At 49.2% G+C, this 12,948-nt stretch overlaps 4 protein-coding genes across 4 annotated transcripts; 2 read left to right on the plus strand and 2 right to left on the minus strand.

Annotated features, from left to right (window-relative positions):
- Positions 1 to 2,238: 2,238 nt before the first annotated feature.
- Positions 2,239 to 3,126, minus strand: BC939DRAFT_474687 (uncharacterized protein; the record flags this gene model as incomplete). The annotated part of the gene is made up of 1 exon (XM_051558438.1): positions 2,239 to 3,126. One exon carries the CDS (start codon positions 3,124 to 3,126, stop codon positions 2,239 to 2,241), a length of 888 nt encoding a protein of 295 aa, XP_051415202.1.
- Positions 3,127 to 4,855: 1,729 nt separating this feature from the next.
- On the minus strand, positions 4,856 to 6,105 carry BC939DRAFT_51848 (uncharacterized protein). The gene is made up of 2 exons (XM_051561181.1): positions 5,371 to 6,105; positions 4,856 to 4,993 (listed from the first exon to the last, which is right to left on the minus strand). The coding sequence occupies exons 1-2, from the start codon at positions 5,908 to 5,910 to the stop codon at positions 4,889 to 4,891; spliced, it is 645 nt and encodes a 214-aa protein (XP_051415203.1). The 5' UTR covers positions 5,911 to 6,105; the 3' UTR covers positions 4,856 to 4,888.
- A 2,763-nt stretch (positions 6,106 to 8,868) lies between these two features.
- Positions 8,869 to 9,388, plus strand: BC939DRAFT_443104 (uncharacterized protein). The gene has a single exon (XM_051554487.1). It carries the CDS (start codon positions 9,010 to 9,012, stop codon positions 9,265 to 9,267), a length of 258 nt encoding a protein of 85 aa, XP_051415204.1. The 5' UTR covers positions 8,869 to 9,009; the 3' UTR covers positions 9,268 to 9,388.
- Positions 9,389 to 9,523: 135 nt separating this feature from the next.
- On the plus strand, positions 9,524 to 12,916 carry BC939DRAFT_443105 (polyphosphate synthetase protein). The gene is made up of 3 exons (XM_051554488.1): positions 9,524 to 10,377; positions 10,810 to 11,464; positions 11,597 to 12,916. Exons 1-3 carry the CDS (start codon positions 9,985 to 9,987, stop codon positions 12,781 to 12,783), a joined length of 2,235 nt encoding a protein of 744 aa, XP_051415205.1. The 5' UTR covers positions 9,524 to 9,984; the 3' UTR covers positions 12,784 to 12,916.
- The last annotated feature ends 32 nt before the right edge of the window (positions 12,917 to 12,948 follow it).

The following is a 12,948-nucleotide window of genomic DNA, read 5'->3' on the forward strand; positions in this document are numbered from 1 at the left end:
TGTTTCGTGCCTTGACATGGATTTAGCGCTGGCAAGCGCAAAATGCTTCAAGCCCCTGGCACCATAGTACACCATAGTAAAGCGGCGCCCTGGAGCCAAAAGCACCACTCTGCATAATCAAGCTAACGAAGGCTCAATCGTCTAATGTGCTCAGCTCGATAAGCAGGATGTCCGTCTATTCCGACCAAGCTAGTCGAGCCCACAACTAGCTGGCGCCGGAGGTTTCAAACCTAGGCATCACAGATTTCAAATGACCGGCATTTGAGCAAATGCTCCTCTGAAACAATAAACCCGCTCAAGCTTACAATTTCCCTATGCATTTGGAAGTCGCGGCTTATAAAAGAGCTGTCTCATCTTCTTCTTCCTCGTCGTCATCAGCGCTTGCGAGGACGAAGCACATTCTTGGGTCAACGAGGAGCGGCATATCGTTTTTTTTTTTTTTGGGTTGGGGTTGGGGAGAAGGGAGACAAATGCCCCCGACACATTTCGAATACACCAGCCCTTGAGCTGGTGCCTTTGGACAACATATTTGACCACCACAAAATGTCTCGGTTTGAAACCAATCGGCCAATAACAATGCGATAAAAATTGGTGGCCAAAAAACATGGGAAGACATGGACAAACAACATTAGGAACTCGCCTCTCCTGAATCAGTTGGTAAGGTTACTTTGGCAGATCAAGTTCATCTTGACTCCTCCTCCCAGGAATGATGGATTTGGCCAACAAGCAACAGCGACGAGAAATAAAAAAAATAAAAAATAAAAAGTGTGCGCCGTGCCAGGTACTATGGACCTATTGGGCTAGAATGCTGCCTAGCAGACCGGTACCTTCATGCCAAAATGATAGCGCTTAGAGAACCCGACCGTCCTGTATCGTTTTTTTGATGCGGTTGATTTTATTGAATGAGTAGATCGCGAATTTCGACCCGCTGGACCAAAAAAAGAAAGTTTTCGTCCGATTAATTTTTATATGGGTCTTGTGCTTGGATCCTTGATGCCCCCCAGACACGGTAGTAAAGCCGAGTCCTTGAATAAGAATCCAACAACGACCAGTTCCTCCGATGAGCCAATACGATGGATGGGCCGACACGATCTTTTCTGGTCCTGATCAGCCATCCCTAGGACTTTTCTTTCGAGCTGCAACTCACGGACCTGCTCAACAACCGATGCTTCAAGGGCAGTTCAAGCCCTGTAACACCTAATATGGAAATCCTTAAAATTCCCTAATACCAAAAAACCCTTACATCTGAGTGGCACGAGATGTCCCATAGTAAAGCAGTGCTCTGGGGGCCAGAACAACCCAATATGTGGTAATGAACTTTTTTTTGTCATATCGTATGTTCCTAAGACAACATCATTGTGCGTAGAATGGCACAAGAGATATCTTGTGTTCAAAACTCGTGCGGTGCCCCTAGGTCTAAAGCAAGAGGATCTTTTGATCGCACAAGGCAGTCTACCATCGCATGAATGGGACATGGGAATTCCGAGGACGGAACTGTAGTTCAACAAGTAGGCCTGCGTGTGTCCCAGTCTTTCCACCTTCCCGCAGGTATGGAAAGACCATGGGCCATGGGAGTAGACAGAGGGCTCTGCTGCTCGGAATGGGCGCAGGGCTTTGTGGAGTAAGAAGAAAGAGAAAGAGAAAGAGAAAGAAAGAGAGAGAGAGAGAGAAAGGGCGAAGATGAGTCCATGCGCCGATTCTGCATACTTCTGCATGTCTGCGCCGTACTTGTTGTTGTTGGGGTTGTCCTTGTTTTACTGATGGTGTCCATGCAAAAGGGCAATTACCCCTGGATGGCAGACACTTTAAGGCGCCGTAGGCAACCCATTGTGACGTTGAGCCATGTGTATAGTAGAGCCTCACTCAGCTGTTGACGTTGAACTACATGTCCATTGCGTTTGACGTTATCGTTACTCGCCATGGGCCTCTTCTCTCTTCCCTGCCTAATCACAGGTCCTTATCGATGCATACAGGGATAAGGGGGTAGGTGCCTCGATTCCTTTGGATTGCAAGAAACAAAAGACGGATTTATTTTACATACAAAATAAGACAAAGATACGATCTCCAATGCCATCGTCCTGACTGATGGCTTCCGAGACGGTTCAAAAGATACTATACAAAGAATACAGCTAAACAGCTGTCTACATACAGTCCACTCCTCAAATACTCTCTGTTGCAAAAAGAGAAAAGGAAGTAGAGAAAAAAGAGAGAGAGAGCGGCAGAAAGACCAGGAGAGATTTAGGCAGCATCTTGGCGAGCCTTCTTTTCAAGTAGTCGCTGGGCCACCAAGGGGTGAAGCAAGCCCTGGCAACTCTTTCGATCCGAAAGTAGGTTGCGTATCCTGGTAGAGCTGATGTCCTCGGATTCGGTGCGGCTTCTAGCAGGGAGCCACCAAATGTTGTTCCTACTCGCCTCGCACCATTCAGATCCGTACGACTGCTCTAATCGCTTAAAGACACGCTGCTTGGCCGTCAAGGTCATGGTCGGTGTTGCATTGGTGGCGTTGCCGTTGGCTGCGGCCTCCTCATGCTTGTCAATCTGATTCGAGACTGGCACAGAGATGGATCCGCCCGTCTGGGTCAAGAGGATCGATCGCCTGTTGGAGGAGGGCGCGCCAAGGGGTCGATCTACGACTACAATGCCACCTACGAGTTTGCGTGCCCCGGTCCGGAGTACAAAGTCTGCTCCACAGAGGTATACGACCCTGATGTTGAACGGGTTCCTGCTCGACTCGAGTGACCCTGATCGTTGTGGAACCATCTGAGCAAAAGATTTTTGTGTTTGTTGTTGACTCTGCTGGTCCTGCAGCAAAGCGCGCATCTTGTGCTCAAGCATCGACTGGCACTTTTCCTGCAGAAACTGCTGCAGCCTCGATGTGACCTTGTGATAGTCATAGAAACGGTCCTGGTTTGATTCCCAGGCGTCGACATCAATCCAGTTAGAGTCTGCGGTCTGCAGTCGACAGAGTTCCAAACGCTCCTTTGAGTTCAGTACCAGATCTTCGCCCTTTAGTTTCTCGCCCACGTAAAGATCGTGGCTAGGGGAGAGAAACCCGCCCAGAATCATAGCAGAGCCAGATCCGTCGCCTAGGTCCTGCTCCATCCTCGTCTTGGCTGCCTCGAGCATTTCGGTATGATGCAGATGGATCGGACAGAAGGAGCCTGAGGTGCGAAAAAATCATACGATGAAAATAAAAATAAAACAGGGTTAGAATAGACGGTATGACAACAATGAGGGATCACGCCCGAATTGACCAGTAGGCAGGTATTTTCACAATAGCGCGCCTGGCTCCTATCGTCACCCCAAATCGTATAATTATCTCCATTCGCCGCGATCCAGCTCAAAGGGATGAGAGCACAAAATAGGAGACAGAGATGGAGAGGGAGGAGAATGTCATCCATGTGTATGTGCCCTGTTGTTGTGTGAACCTGTGCCTGAATGCCTCATTACCCAATTGCTCACAATAAAAAAAATTTGCCTTCCCCTTGTCCGCTGTTCCCTGCCCCTGTTGAACATCTCCCTACCCTCTCCTTTATCCATTGCGTATGTGTGTGTGTGTAATGTGTGGTTATTCTGCACCGCTGTCATCATCGTTGACCAGTTATCGACGCTCTCTCTCCTTTTCAGTCTTGCGTAGCATGGGGGGTTTTTTTTTAGGATGCAGAACGTATTTTTTTTGTGCGCCTGTGCCTGTGTCTATGTCTGTGTCCTTGCATCTATGTTTGTGTCTGTGTGCTGCAAAGTTGTGGAGTGTAACAAAAATAATATAATAAAAAAAGGGACAGAGATATTGATCAGAGGGTAATTGGCTGTAGAATAGCACTGGGAAGGAGTGAGTGAGAACAAGGAGCGTAGTGGGATGGAATTGGGGAGGGGGTTGGAGTGGATGCTTTTGCTGCAAGATATCAGGCACTAAGGGTGAAGACTGGCTGGTTGACCGACTGACTGACTGACTCACTGATTGACTGGTGGATTGGTTAGGATAGGTATCAAAAAACGGAGAGAACACAAAGGCGATGTAATCTTGCTCTCCATTCCCCTTTGGTTCAAAAAGAAAGAGGAAGTTGGATCACAAGATGTCTGTGGGTGAGGTTGTGCAACCATCGACTTTTTCTTTTCTTTTTTCCCTCCGTGGGCGAATGCACAAACACGGACACAACGCAGGCACAAACATAAACAAAACGGTTCCTTCCTATTATTCAACATATTCACATACTGTAGACTACACAATTCACGCACCGAACCATCGAACCATCATTGCTTCTCTACAATAAACAACAACAATTACCACTTTGAACCCTTTCCTTCTATGTTTACTGCATTGTCACCTATGACATGCTTGTGTATACATATGCGTGTGTATGTGTGTGTGTGTGGAGTAACACCCGCATAGAAAATATACACACTTCGCCCAACCCTCGCCCCGGACTTGCCCTAACCATTGACCATGGCTCATGGCTGCGAATAGCGTCTCTGTCGTCATAGTCCATCAAGGTAGCCGATCCAATTACATTCGATCACACCTGGACCCCTCCCCTCAATGCATGACCATGCATCGAGACAGCTAGCAACCCAGAAACCTAATCATCATCTCTTAACTCATACACCGCCACCATCGACCATTGACGATTGGTTGGCTCTCCACCCCACATTCCTGATCCCAGAATACACACAAGGAGCCCTCCCCCGTCCCCACAAGAGCCATGGATCAACTGGGTGGCATCTTTGCATTCACATCTGTATCTGTATCTACTCAGCGCTTAAAATAGGGCACCATCTTTTTTTTCCATACCTGTCTGCTCATTCTCCCCATCCCATCTGAAATACACCTATCCAATGATGACAAAAGGCAGATCAGAGATACTCGTTTCCCGAGGGCTGCCTGCAATCAAGTGTTGTAAGATAAGCAAACACGGCACGAGAGACGGGAATAGATGCAGGCGGATGAGAACGAAGTAGGGGGAACAATGGAAGAGTGAGGCGTTCGAAAAGAGTCATTCCGCAGACACACACTGTGCACCCCGCCTTCGCCATCACCCCACAGGCACACATTTGTTGCACTGTACCAGACGGGATGACAACACCAAAAAGTTCAGAGGGGAACAGACATTGCTTGGGGGTAGACGGCCGTCGGACTGGCACATTTCACCAATTGAGGCCACACTGGAGCTGCCCCTCTCTTCGATCTTAAGATACTGACAGGTCTTGTTGCCGAGTCAGCCTAGGCTAGCCCAGCCCAAACCAGGCGGGAGATCCCCAACCCGCGCACATTTTCAAGACATCATGTGGGTTATGTTATAAAAATAAAAATAAAGTAAGAGCTGTACCTGTGAGGAGAAGGACAATCTTCTCTTTCGCATAGTCCTCTATTGTCATCTTGGCAATGCGAGACTCGATCTTCTGAATAGGCGTCAATTGGGCCAGATCCTCCTGATGGGGAGAGTTCTGGATTCGGGGCGAGCATACTGCGGCTGCGGCGGCATAAGGAGCGCCGAAATGGCTGCTCTTGCTGGTGTGGTTACTGCTGCTGCTGTTGTAGTTGTGGTTCAGAATCTTGGCATTAACGATGGACAGATCCTGTTTCAGATCGCACTCGCGATAGAAGAGGGCCTGGTGTTGATGGTGGCGTACAGAGTGGCTCTGGGAGTATGGCATCAGGGCCGAAGTCAGGGCAGACGACGGTGTCACGAAGGCTAGGGAGACGGAGGAAGGGTGGTGGTAGGAGTGATGGCGAGGGTGATGATGACGGCGTGAAGCCACGACTGTGGATGAGGCAGAGACAGCTGCGGTCTGCTGGTGATGGTGGTGGAGGGGAGAGGGATAGCCAGCAAAGAGCAGCGGCTGATCGAACCGTCTGTCCTGCTTGTCTTGATCGCGCAGGTGGAGAGGAGTGGATTGTAGGGCCAGCATGTCGGTAAAGACTTTGGAGAGGAAGCAGAAGGAGAAGAAGAAGAAGCAAAGGAGGAAAGAGGGATCTAAGGTAGAGAGGCCAATAGGAACGACGCCGGATGCAGTCGTGCGGTCTGGTTTTGGGTGGATGTGAGAGCAGAAGCGGTTGAGGAAGGCGAAGTAAGCAAGCAAGCGAATGAAGGGAGGGAGTAAAGAAGAAAAGAAAGAAAGTAAGAGAGAGAGGAAGACGATGGCAATGATGATTATGATGGATTTTTAAAAAGAGGAAGGAGAAAAAGAAGAAGAAGAGGAGAAAAAGAAGAGGAGGGTGATAAAGAAGAAGAGGAGGGAAAGGCGGCAAAACACTTTTTTTTTTAAGGTTTCAGCAAGGAAAAGGCAGCTTATGTAGTCCATGGTTGTCTGTCTCCGCACACCCTCCTATACAGAAACACAGTACTCAATTGACTTCTTATTCTTTGCTTTCAGGTCAAAACCAGTGAACTGCTAGAAGCACGACCCTGACCTCGACTTCGACCCCGACCTCAGCAAACGACATGCAGTAAACAACAGGGCGATGGAGGAGAGCGCTGATCACCGCAGCACTCGGTGCTCGACCCGACTAGTCTACCTACAGACACTGCAATGTCCTTGTCTATCGCTGTTACTGACAGACTGTGTCCTTCTTCACAATCGGCCGCCTGACAGGAATAGAAATCAGGGCACAAAGTGCACAAAAAAAAGAAAAAAGAAAACAAATCAACAAAAACAAAGTCAGGAACGACACGCAGCCCAAAAGAGGGAGAGGGAGGAAACCGACCACAACACAAGCTCAAGGGGTTGGGGATTGCGTGTTGAACAGTGAAGAGGAGGAGGAGGGGGCCCGGGGCAAAGCATGTAGACAGACATTGGTAATTACCTGCATGCATTTGTATACAGTCCGCCCTGTCATCCAACTACTCACTAAACCCAAAAGCAAGAAATGAGGAAACGCGACAGCAGAACCCTCTCCGTCCTCACGCATGCCGCATGCAGGTGCTAATTGCCTGTCTGTTTACCTTTCCCACTCTCTTTCTCTCTCTCCCCCTCCCCCAAAGTCGCCTTCAATCAGACGATATGCGTGTGAGTATGTATAAAAGAGTATGTGTCTGTCTGTGTGTGTGTGTGTGTGTGTTTGTGAACCTGGATCTACATCTGCATACCGTAGACTAGCTTCTAAGATCCACCCCACATCATCACAGTCATCATCATCGAGCAGTTACAAACAGCAAAGCGGCCTATGACGACAGCTTGTAGGAATGAGTAACCGCCAACCACAACATTGTCCGGATCGATTGTTCGCTCTCTGAACCGAATACTGTCGGACTGTTCAGTGCCGCTGGTTGCGACAACCATCGTGTGCAGACTGTATCGCCGACAGAATGCTATCGGAGTCGATGACCCTCGAAGGCCAGTCGTCTCCCCACTCTACTCTGCCTTCATATTCCTCCATGTCCCTGTCGCATATTTGCATCCTTCTCTTTTCTTCTTTTTTTCTCTACTTCTTCGGCTCCATCAGAGAAAGGTACATGCACAAGTACTCTGATCTGCTCAGCTATGCTCCATGCTCGATCCTTCATGCTCTATGATCTTTGCAGCACTAGTCTCAGCAGGTTGGTGTACCCTCGGACGAATTTTTTGCTAGAGCGTGAATGGTCCATTTTTTTGTCCCTGTATTTTTTGGTACACCTGAAATCCAGCCCAGCCCAATTCTGCGAGAGCACATTGGAATGAGCCAAAAATCGATGCCAGTATGGGTTGCACCACATATGGCGTACTGTGCATGTTGAACATAAGCAGATTGACAGCCTCTCTCCCTCCCTCCCTCTCTCTCCCTTTTTCTCTGTTGCGCTGAAGGTGGGTTTGTTGCTGTCGCTGTTGTTGTGTCACTTCCGGCGTGATTGCAGAATCGAATAGGCCGAGAAGAAAAGCTCTTTTTTTTTTTTTTTTTTGCCCGCTTACATACTCCATTCGATCTCCACACCCTTGGGTCAGGTCTGCCAGGAAGGACCCAGACAGTATGGGCAGAGCTCATTGGGTCCAGCGAACAGACAGGAGACAATAGTAGAATTTTTTTCCTTTCCTTTTTCCCATAAAAACTTTACTCCTACCTACGCTTTGAGACACTGAGATAACGATGGATTGATGGCTCCAAAGGGTCTATCCGACCGCAACGTCTGTCCATCTGGCTGTCTATCCCGCCAAATTGCGATTACTGGCTTCTCACTGCTCAGGCTGTCTCTGCTCGCTATCTCGAGCCTTTTTTTTTCTTCTTCGGAATACCCATGAGATCAAGAAAAAGCCTGGATATTTTTCATCCTTTACATGTAAGAAGATACACGTTCTCTCTTTCTCTCTCTCCCTTTCCTTTTTTTTCTCCCATTCTCATTCCCATTCCCAATTCTCTGTCTTTTGTCCTTCTCATAAACTGCTCCGTCTTCTCATATGCAGAATATATTTAGGAGCCATAATCACAAGGCTCTGAACTGCCAGATGCAAAGGGGCCTCCAGAGAAAAAAGGGAGGCAGCCACATTGGATCTGTAGAATCCATATTAGCAAATATGCATAAGAGTCCAAGCTAACTTTGGCGACCCATTGTGTGGTAGGTAAGGGGAGGGGAGGGGCAGGGGGAGATGAGATAATAGAAGACGAAAGCGAGGCCAGGGTGATAAAGTGGAAGAAAGATGGATGACAAGGGAGGGGCTAACAAAAGGATGTATAGCATATCAGGCGTACACGGATACCGAGGACGGAATGCACCTCCGTGTATCCGTCGTGGTCTCATGAATGCATGCATAGTGTGTTGGCAAGATACACTTGGTATAGCTGTACCTATTACAAAACGCGTGCGGACTACAAATCGTGCGATGGTACTTCTGCTTCCTGAACAGGACGACATGGCTTGTCGCATAGCGCGCGTCGTGTGTTATGTTGTGCATAGGATACGATGCACAGCACAGCACGAAATAGGCCGTCGCGAAACCATTGGCCAATCATGCCGCTGCGAGCTCGTTGTCGTCATGGTACTTAATTCCTTGTTTAGTTTCTCGCTCAATTTTCTCATACTCCAAGTGTCTATCTGAATGAGGACGATCATTATTTCCTCCATCATCTGGATCTCGCAAGGACTTTCCTACGCACGTGCGTTGGTGATTGGCCCACGCGACAGATACCAGGGGCTGTCTGTCATTTTTGCCGATCGCTGCCATCGAACCGTTGCACGCGCGCGCGAGCTCAAAGATTTTGGACTTATCTCCCCACGTTTAATATCATCAGCGCCATCAGCATTCAAGTCAAACGGCGGGTGCAGGATCTATGAGCAGGATCGAGTGATGATATGACCATCCATCATGGTCATCATCGGCATTGTCAATAAACGGATCTGTCCAGTCCCATGCATGCGCATCTCCGACATGGACACACACCTCTCTAGTAGATAGATAGATAGAGAGATAGAGAGATGGATGAAGATGTGTGTGTGCATACATGCCCATGCCCATGCCCATATCGATGGCTTGCTTGCTTGCTTCGAGTAGAGGGGAGAGTAGTCGTTGGCGGTCCATCGATCAAAGGGAGGTAGTGACCGAGAAAGAGTAATTGCCATAGACAGACCATTGACCATGCATACTCCGCTTGCGGCTGCCTCGCTGGGGCGCTCATTGACGTCCAGCAGGTTTGAGCAGGAGGAGGGGCTTGCCCCTGCTGCCGTTGGATTTGGATTTGGATTTGACATCAGAAAAGAAAGGAAAAAGATTCGACAGCGGACTGTCCAACCACAGCCGGCCCTTCACCCCACGCTGCCCTGCCCGCTGTTGTCCATCAGCACACACTCACTCCATATCTTTTTATTTTTTATATTTCATCTCTTTGTTCTGCAGTCGTATCCATTTCCCTCCTCTTTCCTCTCTCCCGCTGCTCCTCCCTTCCTCCTCTCCTCCACTTCTCCTCTCCTCCACCTTCTACTCTGCTTCTTTTTGCCAGTCGCATTCCCTTGGTCTGCCTGCATTCCACCACCGCCTACCTCTTCATCCCCTTTCCGTGTTCGCGCCTGATCAGTCATGAAGTTTGGCCACCAACTCAAGACCTCGCTCTACCCAGAGTGGGTCTTCTACTACCTCGCCTACGACAAACTCAAGGCCGAGCTCAAAGCCCGCCTCAGCAATAACAACGGCCGCTGGACAGAAGACGACGAGACCGCGTTCGCAGAGCTGCTGGAGAAGGAGCTCGACAAGGTCTATTCATTCCAGAAGGTCAAGTCCGGCGAGATCATGCGTCGTCTGCAGCATTCTAAACAGGAGGTCGAGGAGATCATTCAGTCGAACGACGCCCAAAACGAGGATTATGCCCTGCTGGAGGAGGAGCTCCAGCACATCATTGCTGACGTTCATGACCTTGCCAAGTTCACCCGCCTCAATTACACTGGATTCCTCAAGATCATCAAGAAGCACGACGTAAGTTGACGTCAACCCAACCACTGGCGCGCGTGCTCTTCCTCTCGCGCTCTCACTCTCACTCTTACACGCACAGCTGAACCATACAAATCCCCCATTGCATATCCACGTCCAATGTCCGCATTCATTTCTATATCCATTGCCTCCATCCATTGTTCGTTCTGGAGTCCAGCATATCCGTTCCTCATTCCTCTTCTTGATTATACCTCGCAAATTCACCGCAATGTCACAGAAAGAACTGAAAAAGACCGAGGAGGGAAACACTGGATTCATTTCTTGTCGTCGGTCGCTGCGAGCATTTCACGCGTGCATAATAGGGACATGTTCTAACCGCACCGGCCTTTTTTATTCCTCAGAACATCATTCCGCATGCGACTAACGCGACTTTTATATGCTTTCTATCGTTCACTACATGTCACCGTATCGAAATAGAAACTGACCCATTGGATTCTCAGACCCATCTTTATGGTCCGCCTCAATTCAAAGCCCTTCTACAAGGAAAACTACGACGCTTTGATCGTTAAACTCTCGAGTCTGTATGACACAGTCAGGACGCGAGGAAAGGCACACGGAGGCGACTCTTCTGCAGGAGGCTCCCAGCAGGCCTTTGTTCGTCAGACCACCAAATACTGGGTCCACCCTGACAACATTACAGAGCTCAAGCTTATTATCTTAAAACATCTCCCAGTTTTAGTTTTCAATCCTAACAAGGAATTCAACCCTGCCGACAGCGCCATTTCGTCCGTGTACTTTGATAATGATGAGTTTGAGCTCTACATGGGTCGTCTCGAGAAGTCCGAGGGTGCAGAGGCTCTTCGTCTGAGATGGTACGGTGGCATGGACAATCAGCAGATCTTTGTGGAGCGCAAGACCCATCGTGAGGATTGGACAGGGGAAAAGTCCGTTAAGGCACGATTCCCTATCAAGGAAAAATACGTGAACGCATTCTTGCGCGGCGAATATACCATGGACGCCACCGTCGCCAAAATGAGGGCCGAAGGCAAAAAGTCGGAGAAGGAGATTGCTGAATTTGAGCAGCTCGCTGCAGAGTGTCAATACGGTATTCTGACCAAGAACTATGGGCCTGGTATGGATTCATAATCTGATTGATGCCCGATGGCTAGCCCTCCCTCATTGTCTCCGCTGATATCGAATGACAGCTAATTACTCTGTTTCATTCTCTGTATTCTTTTACACTATCGTTGCATTGTCTGCAAAGTCATGCGTACGTTCTATAACAGAACTGCTTTCCAGCTTCCCGGTGACGCACGTGTCCGTATCTCGCTCGACACCGAGTTGACCTTGATCCGTGAAGACAATCTGGACGGCAGACGCAGATCAGGCGACAACTGGCGTCGTATGGATATCGGAATCGACTGGCCATTTAGCCAGCTTCCCGATGAGGACATTTGCCGATTTCCCTATGCGGTTCTCGAAGTCAAATTGCAGACACAGCATGGCCAGGAGCCCCCAGAGTGGGTCCGTGAACTCGTCAACTCTCACTTGGTCGAGTCCGTGCCAAAATTCTCAAAATTCATTCATGGTGTCTCGACCTTGCTTGAATCACGCGTCAAGCTGTTCCCCTTCTGGTACCACCAGATGGATATTGATATTCGTAAGCCAGCCTCCAAGAACATGTCGATCTCTCGACCCGATCCTAGCGGCTACAGCACACCTGCCAACACGACGAGCGACGAGGATCATGACACGAGGATCACGACAGGAGACGAGGAAGAAGATTATCAGGGCGGAGCCAAGACTGCGCAACAGTACGAATGGGTCGATGAGGAGGAGGACGAGGAAAATCCACTGGAGCCTTCGGCGAGTTGGATCCAGCGCCCATCCGGCGCCTCCAGCAGCGCCTCTAGCGAACAAACGCCGCTCTTGGGTGGACAACGACGCCCACTGAAGAGCAAGAACTCGCTCATCTCACCCTTCAAGCCTGGCGCTGACACACTCCGCTACCTATTCCGCCGCACCAAGGACAGATCTTCACATGCCAATGGCGATGAACCAGATGTGGACCAGACGACATACTTGATCACCCCTCCGGGACGCAAGATTGCAACGCTGGTCCGTGTCGAGCCCAAGGTCTATTTCGCCAATGAACGCACGTTCCTTTCCTGGCTCCAGTTCACGGTAGTATTGGGCGGTCTTTCGTTGGGCCTGCTAAATTTTGGAGACAAGACTTCGCGAGTGAGCGCGGGTCTCTTTACGTTCGTTGCTCTATCCTTCATGGTTTATGCGCTCGTCACGTATCACTGGCGCGCATACAAGATTCGCAACAAGGAGCTGGGACCGTTCGATGACCGGATCGGACCCACACTCTTGTGCTTCATCCTCTTGACGGCCATGGTCACCAACTTTTTCTTACAGTGGGCTTATGAGAAGAAGCATAGGCCTTAAAAAGGACAGTAAACTGGACGATCACGATCACCGCGGTAGCCATCGACTCCTCAATGATATGATGCATCCCTCGTGTAGCAGTGGTAGCGGCAGCAACAGCAGCATTCTAGCATTAAATATTATTGAAGAACTCCATGACGATGATTGTAAATGTTTTAAATGTTT

This window comes from Gamsiella multidivaricata (genome assembly GCF_025024155.1).
Source record: "Gamsiella multidivaricata strain RSA 2152 chromosome Unknown BC939scaffold_13, whole genome shotgun sequence".
In the NCBI taxonomy this organism is placed as follows: domain Eukaryota; kingdom Fungi; phylum Mortierellomycota; class Mortierellomycetes; order Mortierellales; family Mortierellaceae; genus Gamsiella; species Gamsiella multidivaricata.

Excerpts from the sequence above, each read along its gene's own strand:
- BC939DRAFT_51848 (XM_051561181.1), bottom strand. The coding sequence starts at position 5,910 with ATGCTGGCCCTACAATCCACTCCTCTCCACCTGCGCGATCAAGACAAG. Across the intron at positions 4,994-5,370 it reads CTCGCATTGCCAAGATGACA|TCTTTTCGAACGCCTCACTC; the intron begins ATAGAGGACTAT and ends CTGCGGAATGAC.
- BC939DRAFT_443104 (XM_051554487.1), top strand. The coding sequence starts at position 9,010 with ATGAGGACGATCATTATTTCCTCCATCATCTGGATCTCGCAAGGACTT.
- BC939DRAFT_443105 (XM_051554488.1), top strand. The coding sequence starts at position 9,985 with ATGAAGTTTGGCCACCAACTCAAGACCTCGCTCTACCCAGAGTGGGTC. Across the intron at positions 10,378-10,809 it reads AGATCATCAAGAAGCACGAC|AAACTGACCCATTGGATTCT; the intron begins GTAAGTTGACGT and ends GTATCGAAATAG. Across the intron at positions 11,465-11,596 it reads GACCAAGAACTATGGGCCTG|TCATGCGTACGTTCTATAAC; the intron begins GTATGGATTCAT and ends TTGTCTGCAAAG.